Source organism: Ixodes scapularis, unplaced genomic scaffold, assembly GCF_016920785.2.
Source record: "Ixodes scapularis isolate PalLabHiFi unplaced genomic scaffold, ASM1692078v2 PGA_scaffold5__190_contigs__length_132052651, whole genome shotgun sequence".
NCBI lineage: Eukaryota > Metazoa > Arthropoda > Arachnida > Ixodida > Ixodidae > Ixodes > Ixodes scapularis.
The window spans coordinates 22,487,117-22,514,281 of NW_024609880.1; the positions used below are offsets into that span (position 1 = coordinate 22,487,117).

A 27,165-nucleotide genomic window follows, 5' to 3' on the forward strand; every position below is an offset into this window, starting at 1 on the left:
ACACACTAAATCAACTAAATATGGAACCGGGCAGCAGTTTATGGCGTTCCCAAAAATGGGAACGCCATAAACTCGCTCTAATGGGACGTGTTTCTGGGTTTCGGTTTCGTATCAGAGCGCATCCTCACGCCTGCAATTCGGGTCCCCAGCAGCCGAGGTGCGAAGCCACTTTGGCTTTGGCCACGGACCATTTACTCCTCAACAAAATGCTTTGCTGCAAACTATTTTTTCTTGATGTGTTTTCTTCAACTTGTGGCTCTAGGGGGCTCTACATCAATCAAATGGTAGCTTGTGCCGCCAAACAATGGCTACTTTATGCGGTACCGGTAGCATTTTCAGTTGCTTGGGCCCACGAGCCATTTTCCCCCAGTTTTGTCTGGTTTCTTTGTTCACTAACCAGGACACCAATGGCTACAGAATTTCCAAAATTTGCTAACTAATTTATCTGACAACAGTGTCTCTTATACAATGGTACAGCTCATATGCATTTCTTTTTTTTTTTAAGCTTAACTGTGCAAAATGCAGTTGTATTGACATTTAGGAGGAAGGGCAGAGCGTCTGCCAACAGCCTTACAACGGTCCCAAGACACCTCAGAATGGTCTGCAACTCCAACATCTCTTCCAACTGCACAAACAAGTACCACTTCTAGAACAACAAATCTCTCAAAACGGCCATTTACAGAAGACTTATACAGACTTCTAAGCTGGAAAATGCGCTACTTCTTCCTATATTTGCCATATGCTTTTCTTGAGGAATGGGAGCTTCATCTTCTGTTCACCCCGACTCGTGGTGCAACAGCGCCAGGACGACGAATCCGAGAGATGAGAAAATTACAGAGCCCCCAAATATAACCAGTTTCTGGCATACGAGTCTCAGCATGCAAATAACCAACACCAGGGAAACAAACGTCTATGTGTTACACCCTCGAAACATGAAAAACAATGCGTTACTTTCAACATAAAGTAGCGCACTCTCTTCGAGGATAGGTATAGAGGAAACGCATCAAATTATTTCTTTCTGTGGAATGTGTACAGGTTCGCACCATACGATCACAGCTACTACGAAAGCAAGCAATGAACAATACTGACCCCCGTCAAAAAAAAAAAAAAATTTGTTTCACTCAGCTCCCGATGTGCCCGTCCCAAGTCCTAAAAGTATTAAGCCAGCACAGCTGATGGTGAGAACAGTTTGCTTCCAACAAAGAAAGGACCATCCCCGAGAGTAAGGCAAAACAGGTTTACGAGAGGTCAAACACTTATGCGCTATGCCTTGAGGCTTGGCATATTGGCTGGACTGCATGCGGCCAGAAGAAGCAACCTATCGGTGAGTTGTACCTTTAGCTGCTTTAGCAGACCCTGTAGAGTGAAGCAATTTTAGGAACGTTCCGCGACTCCAGTTTTTCTGCAGCTCTACCTAATTTAACGTTCTATTCTTAAGGAGCATATTGATACACTGGTCACCACATACAGGCCAACATGCCGTCTACAAACAAGTTTGCGTTTGTGGGCACTACGCGTGCGCAGACTAAAATTGCACTGATTGAAGCGTCTGCGCGTGCACTATGCCGATGGCAGCGCCACCGCAGCGGCATGATGCTGGAGCCTCGTGTTGGTCTATATCTCTCGGGTTTTATAGACCTTTTTTGTTTCCTTTCGTTCTCACTCATGTGGGTTCCATATCTGGTATACGGAGGAAAAAAATATTAAGACATTTCAACCTGGACAGGGTGCCTAGCAAATTATTCTTTTGAAATTCCTTGACTTTTCCAGGTTTTCCCTGACAATTTCAGGTGAAGTTCCCTGACCACTCTAGAGGCGGTTAAATATATAAGACCATTACAACACAAGGCATTGAGCCATAGCCTCCTCTATACGGAGAAAGCCTGGCACATCGACGACGGAGCCATAGGGCATGTGGCCGCGGCAAAAACAAGAGGAGGAGCGCGCGGAACGGTGACAAATATGGTAGCGCAGAGCAGAAAGGGCAGAGATAGTGTGCAAGCGCTTGGGTTGTGCAGCGGCTGCTCCCTGAACCACGTCTGTTTTCGTCACCGTCGTTTTCGTACTCGGGGAACAACGGCTGCGGCAATTTGAAAGGGCACTGGCAACAATGCACCATGCCGGTGGCGTTGGCGGAGTTGTTGGCGTGCCAGCGGAGTGCGTCGTCGTCAAACCATCGTATCGTGCCGCGGAAGAACCATGCAGTTTTGACTAAACAAAACCGACGGCCGCGACCGTTTAAGGACCGTTGCGGAGATGCGGACGCAAGGGGGAACGGGAAAGAGTTGACGTTGGAGTTCCTCCTCTCCACAATATCGAAAAGAAAAGAAGAAAAATAAAAGAGTGTTTCTGCTTTTGGCCGCTCGCTCTTGTGTGGTGCTAGCAGGCGATCTCCCCTCTGCTCCCAATTCCCTGCCCCTCCTTTCCCATTTTCGGCGGCCGCCTCTATTCGCATTGCGCCCAGCCTTCTCCGTATAGAGGAGGCTATGATTGAGCATATTGCGAATCATTTTGCACGGGCCTAATCTAACTTGCATATTCCGAAATATTGGGGTTCGTCCAGTCCGGACTAAACGAGCACTTTCTTGCCGCTGGCATCCTCAGTGAAGAGGCCACTTCCGGAAACACGATGAAAACACGACGCTCAACCACACACGTCAATAACCAAATGGCAACATGGCCGCCAGATGCACTTTCGGATACTTTTGACTTAAGGCTTGGATTGGGGTCTGCAGCTTTCCCGTTTGTTACTAAATCTAGCAGCTCTAACTGGATCTAGCCTAGCGTCGTGCTCTCAATCCAATCCAATCCAAGGCTTAGACTGGCTGAAGAAAGAATAAACAATTAAAACAGAGACAACACAACCACATCTTTCATGAATGAAAGATGTGGTTGTGTTGTCCCTGTTTTAATTGTTTATTCTTTCTTCATCCATGACTTAAACCAACACGCTCTTCTACCAAGCTTAGACTGGATTTGTTGGTTGTTCTCTTTGCATCTGGTAGCACACTCTACACCGGGTGAGCAGAGACCACGCCTCGCTCTAAGCAGAATTTATTACGTATATTTCTGCCACCAAGTCCTCAAGCCTTTGCTCAGCGCACTCGATGGCGTTCCCGGCTCATTTTCTCTGACTGGGCTTGGCTTTTGACAATTTCCCTGACAATTCCCTGATTTTTCCCGGTAATTAAAATTTCCCCGACAATTCCCAATTTTCCCGGTCGCTAGACACCCTGCTGGAATGTCAGAGAAAATATAGGTGAGGCAAAACAAGGATGAGTGACGATCGTGCATTTTTCGTGAACACCTTCCAGCGGCGTGGAGAGATCAAAACAATGTTTTACCACATACCAGAAGTGACAAAATTGAAGACGGCTGTGACCTTGTGGAAGAGGTCTATAAGCAGTCAAGTTTGGGCGTAGAGCTAGAATTTGTCTTTTAAACCAAAGTTTTGTGAGAAGTTGCTCTTTTCCTTCACTGCTATTTTGAAGATTACAGTTTTTCCGAGCTATGTCATTATGCAAGCAAGTTCACAAAAGTGATATGCCCTATTTGGACTTCCATCAAACTTATATTCCACTGTAGTGGATTAAGTATTTCTTGAGTGCTTCTGCACTGACGAAATACCTTGATCCTTCCGCAAATATATCCGATGTACTGGCATAGTGCAACAGAGCGCGAACAGCCGACTGTTGGTTCTTCCTGCTTTCCGCTTAAAACTGAAAGTACCGTAAAATACAGGGGAAGCGCACACCCCACTTTCACTGAAAAGCTGGGTTAATCCAGACACGGGCATTTGCCCGATCAAAGCGGGTGCTTAAAGGATAGTTTGCAGATTTCCCAGGCTTGGGAAATGTTAATAGTGAGCGCTTCCGCGGTATTTACAATATGTCACCAAGACTACCAGTGTGGTGAAAAGAGCTCCATAGGAATACTAACCTAAGAGGTAAAATCACGTGCATGGCTAAATCCCGTCGAAGCAAACCACGAAAAAGCACCAATATTGTGCCTGCACTAAATGGGTCGCGGAGGGTACCTCTCAAGTTGTGAAAAACTACGACCATGGGTGTTTGCTGGTTCGTCAGAACGATGGCTTGGAGCTGCATTGCAAAGAAAATTAAGGTTTTTATCCATATTGAGATTTTTTGGAAAGACACTTTGTCAGTGATGTGATTGGCCTCAGCCATTTTGGAGCACCTTTCGGAGCAGCCAAAACAGCGTTTTGGAGCATTAAATGTGGCCTTTGGAGCAACCAATACAGTGTTTTAGAGCAGCCAAACTGGCTTTTGGGGCAGATATTAGATAAATAAAAATATTCTTTTTAGTGCTGTACATACAAAGGGCACTTTGTGATGCGTTCTGTTCCGATGTGGCGTGTTGTGACGGAACTCGCAGCTTGTGTTTTTACTGCTGAGACATCCAACAAGTATACAGTGCTGTAGGCATTACCGAACAATTTCGAAAAACCGCTTGCCACCGCTTGACTGGTTCCCGACGTGCCAGATTTTCGTCAAAGTAAGCAAACGTAAAACAATGGATTGCAAGCGTCCCGGCTGGTGCCTCTGTCATAAAGTCATGTTCGCATGCACGTGAGACAAACTTCGGCAGGCTTGTAGCTGCGCATGCTTCGTCGCGCGAGCTGAGACAACGACTGTTCGATCGAAACCGAAACCATGTCACTCCACTTTGTCGCCAATGCTGATCCCCAAAATTGTATGCAAAATGTAATTGTCGAGCATACGACAATAAACAGCCCAGCGGCGTGTGCTTGCCAGACCGGCAAACAAGGTACAAGCTAAACATACAAAAAAAAGGGGAAAAAATTACCTGAGCTATCAATGAAAGACATCGCGAGCCAGACTCAAAAAGTTCTTGGAGCGCTTTGTGCAACGACTGAACTCGAGACAAACAAGCGCGATGTGCGGGTTCAGCGTGCAGGCATTGCCTTCTTTGCTTCAGCTAACTTCTTTTCATCAACCTTCTTTCGCGGAAGATTTTTCACGTACCGGGGTCCGTCTCGAAAAAAAAGCCCACCTAGAGAAACCTTGGTAATCAATACGTCGACACAGCAATCTTTGAGTTAAAGAGGGATTTTTGTAGTATCATATGATTTAAACAAGAACAGGAATGTTGACGAAGAGGCAGCGATACTTAGTTTCATTTTAGAAAGCGCTATATCTGCAGTGACGTGGGGATGGCACCACCCGACGTCGCGCGACCACGGTGACTGGAAGGCAGGGACCAAATACAGTTTTCCCACAGCCGTTGCTTTCAGGAGAGAGTGCTTCAGCTCACAAAGTAACTCTCGCCGCGCAAAAACGTGGTTTGTTTCACAGCATGACGGCATGGCTTGTACCTGGCACGCTAGCGCCGGAGCGCCCACACACACCCGCGTCTATCATAGAAAAAAAATAAATAAATAAAAGCACGAGACAATATTTACGAGCCGAGAGCGCGAAACGCAAGACGGCGAGAAAACTATGCAAGACCGGATGGACGATTAATGCAGGGCTCAATTGCTCAATTGCGGTACTCTGTTTAGTTTCGGTTTTGAAAGGCGACCGAAATCGGTCCTTTGGTGCAGGCTTGGCGCAGGTTACCCCTATTTTAGCAAAATGTAGCAGGATGTATCAGGGTTAGCCCCTTGGCGCAGTTTGGCGCAATTGGCGCAGCAATCACATCACTGACTTTGTACAAAATTGCTGCTGACGGTGCAGCTTTGAAACAAAGCGTGCACTGTTCACAATACACAATAAAATGACACTGCAGAAATATTTATTATTAATAACAGAATTTTCGAACACTTTTGGTTTGTAATCAAATGCAAACAGATTTCCCCAAACGAATGGAGAAAACTGTACCGACGAGTTAGAAACTCTAGTTTTGTCACTCATTATCCCGATTATTGTAAATTCTTAATATTCACCAACGTGAGATCGCAGCCCCAAGTCTTAATCAATACAGTATGGTTCACCGTATGTCTCGCCAACAAAACTGCTCCCAGCGCAAATGCAATCGCAATACCCAACAGCAAAAAAAGAATAGAGGTCAGTTCTAATTGGTGCACGCCTTGCCGCCAGCTAAACTGGATCGTTTGCCGAACCCAAATATCATGAAATGCACAGAGACCACTCTAACAAGACAAACGTGAATCACCGACAAGCACGACCTCTTTGAATTGTGTGCCTGTTTTCTGCTTCAGCCATATGAACAGGCCAGTACGATCAGCCTCCGATAGCGTCTCAAGCTCTAGTTCAAACATGAATGCTGCCGTTCCTTTAAAAACGTGCAGCGTAGAAACGCGTCGGAAACCGGCCGGCGTGTCCCAGTTTTCCGCGGCTGTCAAAACTGTCCGAAGAGCGAGAGGATAACGACAACGACCGGTGAACTTAGCGTTGACGGATCGTCTTGGTTGGTATCTGAGGCAGACTCCAGATCGTTAACAGTGCCCAGTAAGGAAAGCATTGACTGCGATCAGTCTTTGAGCGGCCGTAGAACGCTCGAATGAACAGGAGAGGCTGGAACAGTACACTGCGAAAATACCGTTAGTATCCCATGTACCAAAGACGAGAGCCCTTTACACGGTACTCGGCGGCAATCCAAAGCACCGAGTCAGGTCGTGAAGCAGTAAACAGGTCTGGGAGTCTTTAGAAAGGCATCAACTATGCTCCAGATTATCGTCGGAGTTCAATGAAATCGTTGTTTTCGGAGAGGGGGGTGTGGGGCGACTGTCGGCGTTTCCTACGAGAAAAAGAGGCGCCACTGACCCGATTTCGAGTTGGACATCTTGTGTTGAGGTGATACCGTCCACTGGCTGCTGTACGACGCTGTAATTTTATAAATATGTCCCCAACTGTCCCGGTTTTAGCCGCATTTTAGCCCTAACAATCGGTAAAATTCACTACACCCAAGCCGAGAAGAAACCCGATGGATCACGCCTAAACGGGAAGTTGCGAGAACGCGACGCCAACGCCGCCTACGCTGAACGTTCCTGTTTCGCACTTCCTGCCTTCCTCCGCCTCCGAAATTAAAATAAATAATATTTTACATTTTACGTTATAAAATAATAAATAGTTAATTTTTTTTTTACAAATTGAGTCTAGTGGAAAGTTACAAACCCCAAAAATGCCAAGTTGCGATGTCAAGTGTCAAGCGTGCAGAAGCAGCGGCCGAACTCCGCGCCCAACTGCTGTTCGGTAATTTGCTCTCCGTGTGAATACCTCTTCGGTGCGGTTGTTGGTTTCTCTCATTTCGGGTTCCCTCGAGTGATTCATGTGTGCGTAAGCCGTGTGGATGATGCATAATGCGACTCCGGTAAGTCACCACGGCCTTCTCCAAGCACATTTTGGGGCCCATCGCGACTCCCAGTGGCCCCGCAGCCGCTCCGCTCAGTCTTCCCTCTGAAGATCGCTGGCTCGCTTTGGACGCCGCCGCGAAATTCCCCCGGCCCGGAGGCGTTGGTCGCCGCCTTGCCGAGCATTCCTTCTCCCACCGGCTTGATTTTCGTAGAGACGCGTCTCTCCTCGCGGATCACTGAACCCCGCGTCGGAAACCGCGTGTTCGTCGTCTGATCGCCGGGACGCTTTCACACCGTACACCATTTCCTCCTACGGCGAAGAGACCGAAAGAAGAAATCGTACAACATTAATGCGGGACGGAAGCCGCGCCTGTTGCTCACATGTAACTAATAATTGTTTTTTTTTTTTTTCGAACTCTGATCTTGTTTGGTATTTTGCTCCCTTTCTCTCGGGCGTGTAATGGCTTGTTGCCGGAAGGATCGCTTGGCGAGGAGCTCTCCGGCATACTATTATCCGGGCGTTATCGACGCTCCTTTGGGCACCGTAGCAAAACTGCTCTTGAGTGGAGATCACGGGTGGAGATAGCCGACAATTCAGGCGTGCCTTTGTTGTTGTTGTGGCGGGCTTCCCGTGTTTCGGTCTCGTCTGAATGAAGTCCGGCGGGTTGCCCCCCGACACGTAAGCCCGCTAGCCCTTCGAGTTCGTGACGTTTGTGAGCCGTGACGGTTCTGCATGACTTGCTTTTTCCCACCTTTCGGCCGCCGCGGTGGCTTCCTCAACGCTTACGGAAGCGCTCATTTCGGATGGCTTGATTTGCTCCCATTCGTGGTGCCCTCCCCCACTCCGTCCCCTCTCTCTCTCCCACTTCTCACTTTTTTTTTCTTTTTTTTTTTCGGCGGGGGGAAGGGGGGAGGGTCTGACACTTTCACCAGTCAAACTGATAGTCTTCATAAGATCCTCCGTGTGTTATCAATTCATCAGTATTGGTGATAAAATAGCAATAAACAACAACAGCAGCAGCAGTGTATGGAGTGGTTAGTATGCTGATTGGTGATGGGACAAAACTTTTCCCGAAATGGAAGTTTCCGAAGATTTTGGAAGAACGGCCAAACCTCAATGTGTTTCGGATAGCTTCAGAGCGTTGCCAAAGTAGCCGGACCACATTACTGAGCATTGCAACTTTTTTTTGACAAAACAATTTTATCAACCACATTAAACAATAACATTTTTAAATATAAATACTTAAATAACAAAATAGGCCCAATAAAAAAAAAATAAATACGGTGAAATAAAATAATTGGCAACACGACACAAAGTAGTGACATTTTGTGTCATTCAAAATGGTTTCAATTTCACGACTTCGATAGTAGTCGCTTCGTCACGTGACCAAAACAAAGTGGGCAGGTAGGTGAAAAGTCGCAATGCTCGTTTTCATTGCATCAATAGATCAACGACGTGTGTGGTGTTCGTTACAAGTGCCGGGAACGTTGCAATTTACGTTGACACAACACAGGTGGCATGTGGAAGTGACTCTGTCAGAGTATCCCGACATCTTTACTATGCAATCAATCCTTTGTGCAGACAGTTTTGACTCGAGTGCGAAGTAAGCAGTAAGCTCCAAACCGGGACAAACAACTCACGAACCATGGATCGAAGAAATACATAGCACCCTATATACATTTCCAAGGGGACGCATGGAGCAACTATTTTTCACGGCTGCACAGGGTGCAAACAAATGGCTGGTGACAGACCTTCGTAAAGCTAAAGCTTTTTGCACGGTACAGGGTACTGAGGTTTGCTTCATTCCTCGTCACTATCTGCTGCAGTAGTTACGTAACTTATTCCTAGTTCTTTAGAAAGATAATAATCCATTGTTTACCCGAAGGCGTTTATTGCTCGTGCATCGCAGTTAGGCGCCTTACACACACAATGCTCCGCTGAAGACCACTGGCAGCCTGTGGAAATGAAATCATTGATCAGTCAACCGTGGCCGCGGCTCTCCTGAGCCGTAATAAATATGACATCATTATCATATCATTATATCAACCGTGATTCATGACCTAAATGTTGGGAAGGCCTACACACTACACCCAGAGCTCTGACACTTGAACATGCAATAGCTGCCATAGAACTTTACCATAGAGCTTGGGTTTTCGAGCTCTCGCTGTCAGTTTGGCTATCACTTCGAGCACAGATGAAGGGCGTGCTTGATGGGTCGACGCTCCCTGCTAGCCTCAGTGTGCGATCGCAGGATCTACAAAGACCCCCTGCTGCCAAAACACAGCGAGAAGTGTTTTGCATTCAGGGTGTGTGCCTTTTTTTTATGTTTTTGTTTGTTTTTGGGTCTCAAACTGCATTAGAACCTGTGTGCCTGCTTGTACAAAAACTGCCAGTGAAGAAAATGGGTAAAGAAATGTCAAAACTATGTGAAAACATTGAGCGAGACAAAAGGCAAGTACACGAAAAATTGAAAAGCTCCATTGAAAGGGAGTTGCACAAGGAGGTGAAAGTAGGCATGGACTTCATTAACAAGACGTTCAAAGACCTGGGGGATCAACTGAACACTGTAATGAACTTCGATCAGAATGCAAACAACTGCCATCAGCGAGCCATAGAATATGAAATTCGGCATGTAGATTGCAAACAATTCAGCCACAATTGAAGCATTGAAATTAAAGGGATCCCATCCCAGCAAAATGAAAACGATCTGGAAATTGTGAAAAAAGCGGCAGTGGCCATTATAAGCCCATACTGGAAACGGATATCGAAGTGTGCCACTGGGTGCCTATTCCCAACATCATGGCCAAGAACATTGTTGTCCAATTCATGCGCAAAACAAGCGGGATATCAATTCACGCGCAAATCATGCGCAAAAACAAGCGGGATGATTTCCTTGAACATGCCAGGAAATGGCGCATCACTTGCGACGACATTGGCATGAAGTCGGGGGCTCTGGTTTTCGTGAACGAACACCTGTGCCCCAGTTTAAAAAATGTTGCTGGATTAACTGTAGCTAATAAAAAAAGATTGCAACTGGAACTCTGTCTGGGTGCGAAACGGTAACATTTTTGCATGCAAGACTGAAAGGACGTCTCTTGTGAAGGTTGCATTTGTTGATGACGTTTGCAAGATGACGCAAAGCTAGTCTTTTTGTATTGCTTTTTTTTTTATTAATGCAAAAGCATTAACTGTCTCATGGAGCGAGCTGACGTCATCAGTTTGAAGCACAAAAACGGCACCTAGTTTCCTTCGGTTCTGTTGGCTGGCGCACGTCGACGGGGCTCCCATTGGCCGCTGCGCTCGTCAGTTTCCAGGACCGCTCACCCCATGGCGCTGCGTGGCCATCAGTGCGGCGTTAACACAGAGTGTCCAAGGTCACCAGAGGTGACCGGCGACGAAAAGTACACAACAGACGAAAAAGGAAACGGACAAGCGGCTTGCATGCTTTCGCATTCACAACTCGTAAGGAATGCTTATTTGTACCTCAATCTTTTATTTCCCTTTTGTAGTTTTTTTAGAAAGCATGTTTACAGCCATAGAATATCACTATTTTGTGCAGCCCTATCACCTCCAGCTACCCTGCCTGTCACGTAGCTCTGTACTGCACCTTATTGCTCGTTCCGCTAGTAACAAAGAAGGTGTGATACAGTCTAAGCTTGTTATAACAGACCTGTTGTAAGAGGAGTATGTTGTATGTAGATATGAAGTTGAGTCGAAAGTATGTAGAGGAAAAACAACCAAACTTCACAAATTGGTACATTATATCCAAATGTTTGTTGTAACCAGGTATGTTATAGTGAGCTTAGACTGTAACATATTTTCTGAACCAATTTACTTTTTATTTTGATGTTATAATGCTGACTGAAACATGGCTTGATAATAATAGCTATATGATTAACCTTCGCGTGTACAGAAATTATTTCGTTAACCGACCGAACAGGCGAGGAGGCGGCGTTGCCATTTATGTTGAAAATTGTCGCAGATATGATATGATTCCTGCATTTTGCACACTAACCAATGATTATGAAATGTTAACAGTGAAAAACAACTTTGAAATCTTATCCATAGTATACAGACCTTCTAATGGGAAACAAATTTGGCCTCATTTGTAGTGGTGACTTTAATATAAACATCTTAGAAGACAGTACCATTTCCCAGGATTTCATAACTGTCCTCCACTTCGCCCGTTTCATGAATCTCATCAAGGCACCAACTCGCGTTATGCCAACTACTTCTTCGTGTCTTGATCTACTTATTACAAATGCTGAAACTATCATCTCATGCTGGCACTTTTATATCTGCAAGCAGGCACGTAGCCAGGATTTTGTTTCGGGGGGGGGGGGGGGGCAGCAGGCAGGGCAGGGCAGGGCAGTGCAGGACAGGACAGGGCAGGGCAGGGCAGGGCAGGGCGGGGCGGGGCGGGGCGGGGCGGGGCGGGGCGGGGCGGGGCGGGGCGGGGCGGGGCGGGGCGGGGCGGGGCGGGGCGGGGCGGGGCGGGGCGGGGCGGGGCGGGGCGGGGCAGGGCGGGGTGGGCTGGGGTGGGGTGGGGTGGGGTGGGGCGGCTCACCCGTGACAAAATGCTGTATGAAGGGGAGGGGGGGAGAGGAGGTCCCAGCAAAATGAAAGATTTCGGGGGGGGGGGGGGGGGGGGAGGAGGGGGTCGGATTGGGTCCGGGCCCCATGGGTCTCCCCCCTGGCTACGCGCCTGTCTGCAACCATTGTCCTGTTTTTGTTTTACTTAAAAAGTCCCTGAAAACAAAAAAGGCTGCTTTTCTAACAATCTAATTGGGACCCACGGACCTAGAACCCGCGGACGAATCAGAAGTGCATGCAACTCTCATGAATATGAACACAGTAAAGCCTTTGACATTGCTCATATACAAATAAAGGCAGTTAAATGTTTTACAATTCATTGCTCCTGTGCTAACTCGCATCTTTAATTCGATTCTTAACTTCAGTATGTTCCCAGATAAAATGAAAAGGACAAAAGTGACTGTGATATTTAAAGCCGGCGACAGGAATGATGCAGCCAGCTACAGACCAATATCAGTTATTCCTATTTTTTCTAAAGGATTAGAAGAGGTAATTTCATCTCACATCTCAAACATTTTGCTGTTAAAAATGTTATTTTAATGCACAATTAGGCTTTACTAGGGGTAGGTCGACTGAAACAGCCTTATTAATGCTGAAAGAATTTGCACTGCAGAATATCAAAAATATTGTTTTTACACTCGGCCTTTTCATTGACTTCAGTAACGCATTTGATTGCCTCAACCATGGCATCTTAACTCTCAAACTTTCGCTGTATGAAATTAGAGGCAAACCCCCCTCGCAGTACTTAAATCATATCTATGCAACAGGTTGCAGTTTGTTCAAATTGACAATAAGGGGTCGCGGTTTTGCCTGTTTTGAATGGTGCACCCCAGGGAAGCGTTCCGAGTCCCCTAGTTTTTCATCTATATTAACCACATTGTAAATATTGATTCTACCGTTAAATTTATAATGTATGCAGATGACAGCAGTATACTTATTTCTGGTCCTGATTTGAACGTTTTAGAACTGAAATGTAATGACATTTTTAACAAATTGTCTTCCTGGTCTAAGTCAAATTGTATTACGATTAATCCTACAAAAACTAAAGTTGTGCTTTTCCGGGCGAAAAACAAGATAGCTAGTAATTCTTAAAATGTTCTTAAATATGATGATCAAGAAATACACATTGTAAATGAGCATAAAATTCTTGGTGTTACCTTCTCTACACATTTGACTTGGGATGTCTATATTGGCAATATTTCAGAAAGCTTTCTGCCATTACAGGTGTTTTATCCCACTGTCTATGGCTGCTTCCAGCAAACACAGAACTACAAATTTACCATTTAGTATTTTTTTCACATATTGATTACTGTAGTTTAGTATGGGCAACTGCAACTAAAGCAAATATAAGAAAAATATTTTTTTTACAAAGAAAAACAATTTGTCATATTGCTAACCTTGAGTACCTTTTTTCGATGCAAAGTTCTTTTCTTTATTATAATATTATCGGTGTAGAGCATATGTATGGCTTCCGTATTTTTCGTTAGTTTTCCTCCTCTTGTATGTTTAGGAGCTTCTTGACCAATATTGTTTTATTATTGCAAACCTGCTACGGTGAAGCACGCATAATACTGATGCCTGGTTCCTGCCAAAATTTTGTACAAATTATAAATTGCATTCATTACAACCCAAACTACCATTTCTCCTTAAACGACACAAAAATATAGACTACTTCACTTTTTAGGAATTGAAAATGTATTTTGTGGAAATGGAGTGATATGCATAGATTAGTTTCTTTGGTTCTTAGAAGTGTTTTCTAACTGCATGTGCATTTTCTCGTTTCCCTTCTCTTGTTAGTTGGTTATCAGTATCCTTGAATTATAAACTCTGTGTAAATATTTTGTTTCTATATGGTCACATTCATGTTGTAAAACAGTGAGTGCCACATGAAGAGGATTATGGGCCTGGTCAAGCTGTTAGTACAGCTTTTAGCCCATAGTTTTTTCGAGGATGTTTTCTAAAAAAATAAGATAAATTTAATTTAATTTAATTGAGAATGCTTGGGTTCCAGTCATTGCATCACACATTCAACATCGGCAGCCGCCGTCCTTCCCCGACTCCAATCAACGTGGACGTTTGCTGGTCCTTTCCAAAACTCAATGCAGTTTCCTCCACACACGTCACACCTCTGGGATGACCAGCAGTCTGGTCGACGTGTGATGATCGACAATGCAGGAAACAACCTCCTTTGAAGAGGGTACCCAAAAGCTTGTGTAACATCACGATAAGTGCCTAAATTTGTGTGGTGAATATGTGGACAGGTAGCTGGTGTGTATCTGAATATCGTTTATAATAAAACATTTTTCATAGTTTTTTTTTCTGTTTATTGGAGGTTGAAGAAAAAAACAACCCTTATGTTTGTACTGCTAACAGTGAGATCGCTGCCACTGCTATTTGGCATAAATTAAGGGGCGGCTGTCAACTCCAAAATCAATACATTTTTTTCGTTGTCTGAAATGCTTCAAGAGTGCGTGACCAGACTCCTAAAAAATCAGTGTTGGGAAGTACTCTAAGTACTTTGTCCTGAAAGTACTATTTAAAGGGAGATAGATGGGATCTGGACGAAATTGCCCTGGACAAAATGGTCCCGGTCACAATGGTCCCAAGTGCAAAGCCGGACAAAACGGTACCAGGCGAATTTTGAGGCATGATTCACTTCTTCTTCGGGGGTTAGCAATCATTTGCACTTGCTGCAAATTAGGCGTAGATAAAAGAATTTGCTGAATACTTAAGATAGGAAACGACATTAAGTTACTCAAACACAGTTGTATCTTTGTATCTGCTAGAGACATATTCTGGCATATACAAAGGTACAGAGATGCTAAGAAACAATGCCAGGGTGCAACGTAGGAGCTCAACTTCAATATGTTTTTTTCTCGATTTAGTAAGAAATTATTTTGATTAAACTTTCAGAAATTAAAAACAATAAACTTTTCTTATAAAGTTGTTATGTTTCATGTTATTACTTTGACCACCTGAGGGTAGAATAGACGACGGCTGTTTAGGCAGCAAAACAAACTTTTTTATAACTTTATCATATTTTTTGTCCGTGAAGAATGTTGTACAGCTTCAAACATTTTTTTTTTCAATTGTAATACATCTACAGGGCTTCCAACAAAAAAATAAGTTTTATTTTCCATGCACAAAGCGATAATTCATTAAAAAAAAATGAGGAAAGTGCTCATTTTTGTGCCTTTCTTGATTAAACAAAAAAATATATTTCATTTCATTATTTTGTACCTCACAAGCACCCCAAGGGGGCATACATGGAAGGGGGGGAGGGGGGACTGAACAGTTTAAAAAGAGAACAGAACAGTGAAAATATAAACGAACATCATGCAAAAATACAATATAATGAAAACATGTGGAAAGCATACACATCAATTTACGCAGTATGGAGCACACACACTTTTAAATTCGGTGACATTTACTAAAGACACAATGTTAGCTGACAGTTTGTTCCAGTTGGAAATTGTTAACTTTAAGGGTGATCTCTGGAAAAATTTTGTATGGTATGTTTGTAATAGTATCTTACGCTGATGATCAAATCAAGGAAAAATATGGTGTGGCGGCTTTAAAAGTTCAAGCTTGAGGAGTGGGTTATTATAATACATGTTATGGATGAAGGTTAGCTTAACAATTAAAATTTTATAATCATCACAACAGAGCATTTTGTATTTCATAAAACAAATTGTGAAGCATTTCGAAGAAAATGTGATTTTTACTCAATAATTGATTGACGCATAGTTTTATCGCCCATTTTCAAAATTCAAACCATGCTCACGCCATAAAAGAAAAGTTTTCATCAAACAAATATTTTAGGAAAAGGTTAAGGACCTTGGGTTAAGAACATGGTGAAAGCACTATGAATTCATGTTATGGCAAATCATAAATAAATCACTAACTCATACTTGGTATTTATATGCGCATACATTGACACCATTTCATTGTTTCTCTTTCTGCTATTTTAAATGACGGGTGGTTCTGCAGATTATCTGGTAGTTCGTTGAAAAGATGTGGTATATAATATTTCCTTAGCCTTTCCAGTTTTCTTCAGTTGCTTTTGTCTCGTTGCCTCCGGCTTAAAATCCGGTGCAAAGTAATATTTTGTCAGAATAACAAACTTGAAAAGATTGTCTATTTGCAATAAATTCAGGTCAGAGAGCTGTTCTTCAAATGCGATATGCTCAAGCCGCGTTCTGTACACAATATCTTTTACCATCCTTTTTATCATATTATTTATTTTGTGCTTTTTAAAATTGGAACAGGAAGCATATATGGTTATTCCATATCTCGGTTTTCACTCGCCTAGCATTTGGTAGACTGTCCGCCTCAGATTCGGATCAGCACAACTTCGCAGCCTATGCAGGTATGATGTGATTCCCCTCAATTGACTCATTAAGTGATCTATGTGCACATTCCAATGCAAATATTCATCAAGATGTATGTCCAGGTATTTCGTTTCTGTAGCGTACAGTAATGGCGAGCGGTGACAACTCCTATATTCTGCTGTATGTAAGAAAATCGGTTCCCTAAGATGAATATGTTTTTGATGGGCCCGGAAGCACATTAGGGACGTTTTTTTTTTTTTTTTGTGTGTTTACGAAAATACAATTTCTTGAACACCAGGTCATAATTTGGTTGATGTCCTGTTGTAGAGAGGACACTGCAATATTGTAGTTTTCGCTTGCCAATGTTAGAGCCATATCATCAGCGTACTTATAAATGTTTGATTTTAAATGCAGCAAAGCAAGGTCATTCACATATATATTAAAGAACATCGAGCCTAGTACCGATCCCTGTGGAACACCGTGGTTAAGGTCTACGGCCTCACTGACACGGTTTTCAATTTTGACTCTTTGAGTGGTTGTTAAAGTAGTTTTTAAAGAATCTAAAATACGGTCCTCTGAATTCTAGATTTTCGAGTTTATCAAGTAATATGGAATGATCAGTCGTATTGAATGTTTTAGTTAGGTCTAAGAATATTCTCAGTACTATTTGATTGTTATTTACTTTCTCATTCATAAATTCTGTCATGCCTTCCAGCAAGAGCATCATACTTTTCTGCTTTCAGAAGCCATATTGACAGATGTTCGTCCATGATAATCTATCGCAAAACGAGGTCATGGTTTCTAAAACAAACTTTTCCGTTATCTGGGAGATCACTGGCAGCAATGCGATTGACCTGTAATTTGATATATCTTTTTTCTTTCCTTTTATAAATTAGTCTAATTATTGGAACTTTCACCTTGTCCGGTATTTTTCCCTTATCAAATACTGTAAACGACTTAATTTTCGCGGGCTCAAATTTTTGCGAATCGGGCCAAAGCTGAAAATTTGAAATTATTCGCGGGTTCTAATTTTTGCGAATCAAGTGTAGCTTCCGTAGCGTTCACATATTGCCCGAATTGTTTGCGGGACATATTTTTCGTATTTGTAGGCGATTCGCGAAATTCACGAAAATTAGGTCCTCGTGGAAATTTAGTTGTTTACTGTATTCCATTTAGAATTGCAAGGATGGTGTGCTTTAAGCTGTTGAAATTGACCATTCAGTCTGTAAGCCTTATTTTGTCATATCCTGCCAGCTTTGTTATTGACATTGTGCAAATTATATATCCTGAAGATCTAATTCTATCATCTTTGGCATTTATGCCGAGTTTTGTGAATATCCCAATAAATTTCCTTTTTCTGCAAAACTGCTTGCTTGACTATACAGGTTTTCCACCTGCTTAACAAAAGCCTCATTGAAGTCATTACTCAACAATGCAAAATCAGTTACACCGAACTTTTTCTTTATACATTCGTCTACACTGATCCGGGGTGGTTTTGCAATGACTTGATTTACAACATTCCGTGTTTCCTTTATGTTTTTACCACTCTGCCTGAGTTGCATCATATGAAACTTCTTTTTCGACAGCCTAATTTTTGCTGTCACCCTGTTTCATAGTTGCCTGTACTCTTCCTTCAATAGCATATCGTCGGGATATTTCTTACACCTATTCCATAGTTTGTTTTTTTCTGAACTCAATTCAATTATGTCTTTATCAATCCACTTGTTAGTAGCATTTCTAGGTTTTAGTAGTTTGTTTGTCTTAATCGAGCCCTCATATATACTTCCGAGTCTCCACTACCATTTCATAGAGCGATATGTGATTGAGTTGTAACAGGGAATTCCAGTTGTATCTTTTTATACTGCGATCTAATTTATTGTTGTCTGGAATTTGTCTACTATATTCGTGCTTTTCCACTTTAGGCCTAGTGTTTTTGTCTATTATTCTTTGAACAAGAAAATAATGATACTTTACATTTTGCTGTATCATCCCAGCTATAAACATGAAGTTGCCTGTGCGTATTATAATGTGATCAATGCCCGTTTTCGTAATTTTATCAGCAAGAGACTCCTCCCTAGTGTAGCCATCAATCGTATTTCGGAACCCATAATTACGCAATATGTCTAGGTATTCTGCAACTCCATATTTTGTTTTGCTCATGACGTCAATATTAAAGTCACCTGCTATAACAATGTATTTGTTGTTATTAAAGAAGTTGATTAGTTTGTCAAATTCTTTATAAAACAGACTTTAAGCTTCCACTAGGTGGCCTACACACCGCGCATATAGTACTTAAACAATATTTCAGCTTTCTGTATATTAATCGCGATAACTTCAGTATGCTTTAAAGTTAGTTCTGTACGATTGATTGTAGATCTCTCCTTGAACTTGTCTCATTTAATGTTCCTGAAGACTAGATTTTGCATATGTGTTGGATTAGTGCAGTGAGACATCTAATATACCCTTTCTTGTTTACTGTTGTAGTTTGCCTGCTTGATTGCTTCACTTGTTTATCTGGATGTGTGACGGGGTGAAACCTAATCTTGAAATTTCCTTTTCATTAAGTTAAACAAACTTTCATGAAGAACTAGCATTCTATGGCCATTGCCGTCCAGCTAACAATCATTTCATGCAATTTTCTCTTCTACCAACTCATCACTATGTCGGCATATTTTCTGAGGAGGATTCCAGCATTAGTCAGTGCTGGGGTGGTTGGAAGAATATAGTCTGCAGTGCTACATCATTTCTTGTCTGGATAATTGCGAGCATACTAAAATCCGGGCTTCAGCATTGTCTACGCCTATCAGAAGGAGCTGCGAAGTCACTAACTATTGTGACTCTCCCCAGTTTTACAGTGTGTTTTGTAGGGAGTAATATTGAAAAGTTACTAGATGTTTCATGAAAGATGTCTCATAGTAAATTTCTGAAACATCTCTCTTATGTCCCTGTTTCTTTCTCCGTGAGAGGTGTGGGATAATGCAAAATATTATGTATAGAAAAGTTAAAGTGCTGAAACCATGACAGAAGATATAAGAACAGCATCTGTGCAATTATTTTTAAATGTGCAAAGAGGGCCATACCTTCTAAATGTTTTTGTATGTTCATGTTCTAAGTTCCTTCGTGTGGGCCTTAGGAAACATGCACCACTGTACCAAAGTATAAAACAACTGCAATCATCGCTGTTTAATATTAAAAAAAAAAAAAAAAAAGCAGCATCTTGCATTGTTGTTTGAAGAGGATGTGTTGGAAGGGGCCAGTAATTGTGTGCTGTGTCCCAAATGTTTCACACCCTGGAAAGTTGACTTGACTAGCACCGAGATGATCTAGCAAGAATTCAAAGTGCAAGTTCAACTGGAATTATATTGTAAACCCAGTTTGTTTTAAACAGCTGATGACACTAGGAGCTTGTCATGTCCAACAGAAAATTAATGTTGCCACCCAAGTACTGCTCCAAGGAAACTTTCAACTCGCTGGACTGGAGCACTGGTTTTTTGGGCTTATTTTGTAGAATACCTGCAAGAAAAGCTTAGAACAGCCTAAATGAGAGTTCTGTCTTGGTTGCCGAGCGAAAACTAGTTTTACTGAAAATGGTCTCGAGGCATGCATCACGAAAATGGATTTAATTTTGGTTTCTCCCCAGAAACAAAAAAGAAAGTGGCATTCTCTCGTTTTTGGATACAGAGGAAGCAAATGAGGGTTTGTGGACAATGTGAGCTCAGTCTGTCTTTGAGGTATATCTTTGAGCTGGACAGTGTGAGCTCAGTCTGTCTTTGAGGTCACACACTGAAGATGAGAAATTTAGCCAGTGCAGTGTATGACCTCTAATCTGGGGTTTGCATTGTGCAGTAGTGATTATGCAAATGCACAAAACTGCAATGCTCGTCCAGATGGAAATGGACAGTAACCATGATATAGATACGTAGACAGCCATGAGTGGTGCACTTTAGCTAAAGCAGTTGTCTTTAGCAAATACCAACCATGCATATAATCTTTGCTGGCTATAAAAAAAAATTAATTTTCTGAAAACTTTGAAGCTGCCCTGAAGTTGATCTGAGGATTGGTGGTTAATTCTGACTGCAGCTCTGAGCATGTGTAGCTGGTACTGCAGAGGCCAGGGTCCAGGCTCAGTACCCTCCCCTGCATTGAAGACCACAAGTGGCTGTCGCATTGCTCCAGCCAAGTTACTCTTCTGCAGCGGTGGGAAAGCTTTCTGTAGAATTAAAGTGCTAGAAAAACGACGGACTAGCACTCTGTGTTGTTCGTCCTCCCTCAACTTGTCCATTGTCTTTTTAGCACTTTAATCAACTGAATCACCAACTAGCCCAAGTACACACCCTACTACAAGTCGTCCATACAACCAATCTGGCACTTTGACCCAGAGAACACGCAGTTGTTTTGCAAATTTCACTTCGAAAGATGTCGCTCGTTTTCCACCACTGGAATTTTAAAAGAAAATTAGGACTTGGAAATAAAAAAAAACGGCACCCAGCCGCCTCGGTGGCTCTGAGGCAAAACGCTGGCCTACAGACCCCCAGTTGGCAGGTTCGATCTCCGGCCAAGGTGTCCTCAATCCAATGGAGGTTTATCGTGGAGAAGCGTAGCTGAGATTTCTGTTGCATGCCAAAAGATCCCCCAGTAGTCAAAATCAATTGTCGGCCCTTTACTGAAGGGCGCCAGATCATCTTGGTTGCTTTCTATCTTAAGATCCCCAAATTTCAGTACCCATACCCGAGATTCGCAAAACAATGCAGAACATAAGGATACAAGTGTTACTCATAGCTCGAAAGTATTCTCCCTAGATCTTAGTCCCCAAATAGTCGGTCCCATGGCAGAATGCCTGTAAAACAACTCTCATTTCTGTTTGCAATCGCTTACTTAGCCAACACACAGTTTACGTGCATGCTCCATGGTAGAGAGCTCATATAAAATAACTATGACAGTTCGACCGACAAGAAAAATGTCCTCATACGTTTCCATGGCAATGCACTTTGTAAGAAGTACTACACTAAATGTGTACTACTTTGGTACTTTTATCGAACAAATTATATTTTTAGTTTACTGATACTACTATACAAACATATACTTTTAGCATGTATAATCGCAGCCAATATTGTCACGGGTGGTGACTAATAAACAAGAAATAGACAGGAATAAATAAACGTTTAATGTGGCGAACTTGTGCCAAAAATAAAGAAGGAGACAGAAGAAAGCAGAGCGTCGCGGGCGTCGAAGTCGGCGTGTCAGCAGAATCGAGCGCTAGGGCGAGACTGACTCGACAAGGTCGCGGGCGGCCTCTTATCTAGAGTGCGCCGCTATCTCGAAGATTCGGCGAAAGCGGTTCGAGCGTCGCGTGATCGGGGCGAGAATGAACACGTACTTTCTAGAAAACAAAAGCAGGGATAAATGATAGAAGTTACGTGCGGTACATGAATAAACGGGAACTTTCTGGAGGACCGTGACCGAGCGTTTCTTTCTCAGCCTTGCGCGCGGCATTACTCCCCCCTTTAAAAGTGCATCGCCCCGATGCAGTGTAAAACAAATCAAAATAAAAAAGAACGATAAACTAAAGAGTCTTTTGGAGCACAAAAGGTCCACAGTCCTATCGAGCGTAGTACGGCTTCAGGCGCACGACGTGGACGACCTCAGGTCGTGGTGGGCGGCGTGACGATGTTCGTGTTCCGTCGGGCATCACCTCGTAGTTCAGCTCGCCGAGGCGACGAAGTACCTTGTATGGTCCAAAGTACCGTTTCAGCAGTTTCTCACTGAGGCCGCGGCGACGGATGGGCGTCCAAACCCACACCCTGTCTCCGGGCTGGAAGTGAACGTCCCTGCGACGAAGGTTGTAGCGGCCCGCGTCGGCGCGTTGCTGGTCTTGAATCCTGAGTCGGGCGAGCTGGCGGACTTCTTCGGCCCGTTGAGCAACCACCTGGGCGTCGTCGCTCTCACTGTCAGCTGGCTCATGGGGCAGCATCGCGTCCAGCATGGTCGTTACTTTGCGCCCATGCACCAGTTGAAAGGGTGTCACTCCGGTGGTCTCTTGTACGGCCGTGTTGTAGGCAAATGTGACGTACGGCAACACCTCGTCCCATGTCTTGTGTTCCACGTCGACGTACATGGAGATCATGTCGGCGATGGTTTTGTTGAGTCTCTCCGTCAGCCCGTTGGTCTGCGGGTGGTACGCCGTGGTGCGACGATGGCTGGTGTGGCTGAGACGAAGGACTTCTTGCGTCAGCTGGGCCATGAATGATGATCCACGGTCTGAGATCAGGACTTCGGGAGCGCCGTGCCGGAGGACAATGGACTCGATGAAAAACTTGGCGACTTCAACAGCCGTTCCTGATGGAAGGGCTTTTGTCTCGGCGTACCGCGTGAGATAATCGGTTGCGACGATTATCCATCGGTTTTCTTGCGTCGACGGTGGGAAAGGTCCGAGTAAATCCATACCGATTTGCTGGAATGGGGCAGATGGCGGCGCAATAGGCTGAAGAAGTCCTGCCGGTCTCGTCGGTGGCTTCTTCCTTCGTTGACACTCGTGGCAAGATCGGGTGTAGTGGTGTACTGTCTTCGCAAGCTTGGGCCAGTAGTACTTTTCGCGTATCCTCGCAAGAGTCCTGCTGTAACCAAGGTGTCCCGCCGTCGGGTCATCATGGCAGGCTTGAAAAATTTCTTCTCGAAGACTGGAAGGGATCACCAACAGCCACGCCGTGTTGCTGTCGCTGAAGTTCTCCTTGTACAGTACGCCTTGTCGGATGGAGAAGGTTGGCAGTGTTCGAACAAAACCGCGGGGAACGGCGCTTCCTTGCCCCTCTAGGTGTTCGATGAGTGCTCGCAGCTCAGGGTCGTCTCGTTGGAGTGCTGCCATGTCGCTTACATCCAGAGCGCCGAGGAAACACTCATCGTCGTCCTCTTTGGTGCAGGCAGGACCGGCCTCGACTGGGGCCCTTGACAGGCAGTCGGCGTCATTGTGCTTCCGGCCGGACTTGTACACCACGGCCATGTCGAACTCCTGCAGTCGTAGGCTCCACCGAGCGAGGCGTCCGGAGGGGTCCTTCAGATTCGCCAGCCAGCAGAGCGAGTGGTGGTCTGTGACTACGCGAAAAGAACTTCCATACAAATATGGGCGAAACTTTGTTATTGCCCATACGACAGCGAGGCACTCCTTTTCGGTCGTTGAATAGTTCCTCTCCGCTTTAGACAGCGTCCGACTTGCGTATGCGATAACTCGCTCGGCTCCGTCCTGCACTTGGACTAGTACCGCACCCAGTCCGGTGTTACTGGCGTCGGTGTGGATCTCGGTTTCAGCAAACTGGTCGAAATGGCCAAGAATCGGGGGCGTCTGGAGTCTTCGTTTGAGCTCGTCGAATGACCTCTGGTGTTCTTCTGTCCACTCGAACTTTACGGCGTCCTTCGTGAGGTGTGTCAGCGGTGCGGATAGCTTGGCGAAGTCTCGAACAAAGCGCCTGTAGTAGGCACAGAGTCCGAGAAATCTTCTCACGGCCTTCTTGTCAGACGGCGGCGTAAATGCAGCTACGGCGCGGGTCTTCTCGGGGTCAGGTAGAACACCCTTGTTGTTCACGACGTGGCCAAGGAACTTTAGTTCCCCATAGGCGAACCGACACTTTGTTGGCTTGAGTGACAGGCCGGCGGTCTTGATGGCTTGAAGCACGGCTCGAAGTCGTCTGAGGTGTTCGTCGAAATCTCGTGAGAATACCACGACATCGTCCAGGTAGACGAGGCAGCTCTGCCATTTCAGACCTGCCAGCACGGTGTCCATGACGCGCTGGAAGGTGGCTGGTGCTGTACAAAGTCCGAACGGCATCACTTTGAATTCGTATAGTCCGTCGGGAGTGACGAAGGCAGTTTTCTCCCGGTCACGTTCGTCGACTTCAATCTGCCAATAACCACTCTTCAGGTCCATCGACGAAAAATATCGGGAGTGGCGCAGTCGGTCTAACGTATCATCGATGCGGGGGAGCGGATAGACGTCCTTCTTTGTCACGGCGTTCAGTCGACGATAGTCCACGCAGAACCGCAGGGTTCCGTCCTTCTTCTTTACAAGGACGACTGGGGACGCCCATGGGCTCCTTGAGGGTTGAATGATGTCGTCGTCGAGCATCTCCTGGACTTGATCTTGAATCACTTTCCTTTCCTTTAAGGAGACCCGATACGGCGACTGGTGGACAGGAAGTGCGTCGTCGTCGGTAACAATGCGATGTTTCGCCATTGGTGTTTGGCGAATCTTTGATGTCGTGGCAAAACAGTCACTGTATTCGGCAAGGAGATCAATCAGTTGCCGGCGCTTCGTAGCTGGGGGCTCGGGGTCAATGTCGAGCGGCGGCGTCGTCGTGCTTTTCTGCTGTGGCGACGAGGTTTCCTCGGAGATTGCGGTGACCACCGCTGGCGCTTGAAGCTCCTCGACGTGGCCCACGGTGGTACCCTTCGTTAGGTGCTGCGGCTCCTCTCGAAAGTTCGTCACAAGAACAGTTGTACGTCTTTCTTGGAGATCCGTTACGCCTCTTGCGACGCCAATTCCTTTTTCGAGGAGCAGTTGGACGCTGCCTTCCAGAAGAGCTTCACCGTGCATGGCGGCGTCGGCCATAACGGTGACGAAAACACTCGACCGCGGCGGTAGGTTCACATGGTCGGCGATAACTCGGATCGCGGTTGATGTTGTGTTGGTCTCCACCGGCGGTAAAACAGGTTTCCGCAGCGTCAACTGGTTTGCCCCGAGGTCGATGACGGCGCCATACTCGCAGAGAAAGTCCATTCCGAGGATAACGTCCCTCGAACAGTCTTGCAGAACGACGAACTTCACAGGGCACGTTTCACCGTGGATCTCGACGCGAGCAGTGCATCTCCCGACTGGCGTGATGAGATGTCCTCCGGCGGTTCGTATTTGGGGTCCATCCCACGGCGTCATGACTTTTCGCAGGCGGCGAGAGAGCCTCCCACTCAAGACTGAGTAGTCTGCTCCGGTGTCCACGAGTGCCGATGAGTCGAGGCCGTCAATAACAACGTTTAAGTTGTTGGACACCGAAGCAGGAGCGTCGTTGTGATGCGTATCGTCGGGAGAGTGGGAGCGCTCCGTCGTTCGTGGAGGCTCTTTACGTCGGTCGTCTTCGGCAACTCCACCTCCAGGGGTTGCCGCGCCTAGTTTCCCCGGCGAGGAGCGAGGGGCGACAGGCTTTCATGTCGGGGTCGGTGCATCGGCGAAGCTGGACGTCGCGGTGACGGCGACCGGAACTCTCGGCGGGACGCAGGCTCGGGGGACTGGGGTCGTCGCAGGTACTCGTCAATCTCCCGAGGGCGTTCACCATACCGGGGGCGCGGGTCGCTTGGGTGGAATCCGCGCAGCCCGAGTCGACGGTATGGGCATCGGCGGTAGGTGTGGTCTGCCTCCCCGCAGTGGAAGCACAGAGGGCGTCGGTCGGGCGTTCGCCACACATCGGTCTTCCGGGGTGCACGGGGCTCCTGGCTGGCGTACTGGGGCTGGTCGTCGTGGCGTCGGTCGTGCTGCGGCGCAGGAGACTGGCGTCGGGGCGGCGCGACATAGGCGCGAGGAGGAGGCGGTGGCCGTCGGGCCACTGCGGCGTAAGTCAACGTGGGCTCGGTGGCTGCCACGGCGACGGGAGCCTCTGGTTGGATGGCTCTCTGAACTTCTTCCCGCACGACCTCAGCGACGGAGAGCGAAGCTGGTCGGTCCGCGGCGGGTAGTAGCTTTCGCAGCTCCTCCCGGACGACGTCGCGAATGATCTCGCGAATGCTTGGGATGCTGGACCCAAGGTCGCAAGCGGACGGCGGAACCGCGCTGACGCCGGGTAGCCTCTGGTAGTGGCTGGCTCGGGCTTGCAGGGCACGCTCGATGTTCGTTGCCTCGGCGACAAAGTCTTCGACAGTTGTCGGAGGGCTGCGGACAAGGCCACCAAAGATGTTTTCTCTCACGCCCCGCATGAGGATTCGTAGCTTCTTCTCCTCTGTAGCCCGAGGGTCGGCGCGGGCGCTCAGGCGCAGGACGTCCTCTACGAAGCCGGTGACACTCTCGTTGGGGCCCTGGGTTCTGGTTCGCAGTAGGTCCTCGGCTCTCTCTCGGCGGTGGTGGTTGATGAAGGTAGCCTTGAGATCGTTCTTGAAAATGTCCCACGACGTCAGGGAGGACTCATGATTTCGTACCAGTGCTTGGCAGTCCCCTCAAGCGAAAAATAGACATTGTGTAGGCGCTGCTCGTCTGTCCAGCAATTGTGGCGGGCAACGCGTTCATACTGGTCAATCCAGTCTTCGACGTCTTCGTACTGCCCGCCGTGGAATGGAGCCGGTGTCCGAGGAGCGACGGGTAGGTAGACGACGGCAGGAGCGGCGGGGGTCTGCGACTGGTTGGCCATCGTCGGCTGCCTGGTCCTGGGTGGTAAAGGTCCGTATTCCGGGTGTAGCCCTTGGGTTTGGCGACTTGATCGAGTCTCGATCTGGTCTTCGTTGGGTCCTCGGGAGCTTGGGTTCGGACTTGCAGTGCGGGAACTTGGGGGGCTGCGCTGCACGAACATGCGGTACCCCGCACCTCCACCAAAATATCACGGGTGGTGACTAATAAACAAGAAATAGACAGGAATAAATAAACGTTTAATGTGGCGAACTTGTGCCAAAAATAAAGAAGGAGACAGAAGAAAGCAGAGCGTCGCGGGCGTCGAAGTCGGCGTGTCAGCAGAATCGAGCGCTAGGGCGAGACTGACTCGACAAGGTCGCGGGCGGCCTCTTATCTAGAGTGCGCCGCTATCTCGAAGATTCGGCGAAAGCGGTTCGAGCGTCGCGTGATCGGGGCGAGAATGAACACGTACTTTCTAGAAAACAAAAGCAGGGACAAATGATAGAAGTTACGTGCGGTACATGAATTAACGGGAACTTTCTGGAGGACCGTGACCGAGCGTTTCTTTCTCAGCCTTGCGCGCGGC

At 46.0% G+C, this 27,165-nt stretch overlaps 2 protein-coding genes across 2 annotated transcripts in view; one reads left to right on the forward strand and one right to left on the reverse strand.

Moving 5' to 3' along the window:
- LOC8041799 (cytoplasmic protein NCK1) overlaps positions 1–6,928 on the reverse strand; it is a 30,342-nt gene extending 23,414 nt beyond the window's left edge. Inside the window, 3 exon segments of the mRNA XM_040214710.3 lie at positions 575–625; positions 4,037–4,100; positions 6,768–6,928. Coding sequence (XP_040070644.2) covers positions 575–625; positions 4,037–4,064 — 79 coding nt within the window. The 5' untranslated portion in view covers positions 4,065–4,100; positions 6,768–6,928.
- A 222-nt stretch (positions 6,929–7,150) lies between these two features.
- Positions 7,151–27,165, forward strand: part of LOC8041800 (FERM, ARHGEF and pleckstrin domain-containing protein 2) — a 185,712-nt gene continuing 165,697 nt past the window's right edge. The window contains exon 1 of the mRNA XM_029986602.3: positions 7,151–7,314. The gene's annotated coding sequence lies outside the window, so the exon portion shown is untranslated. The remainder of the gene's footprint in view (positions 7,315–27,165) is intronic.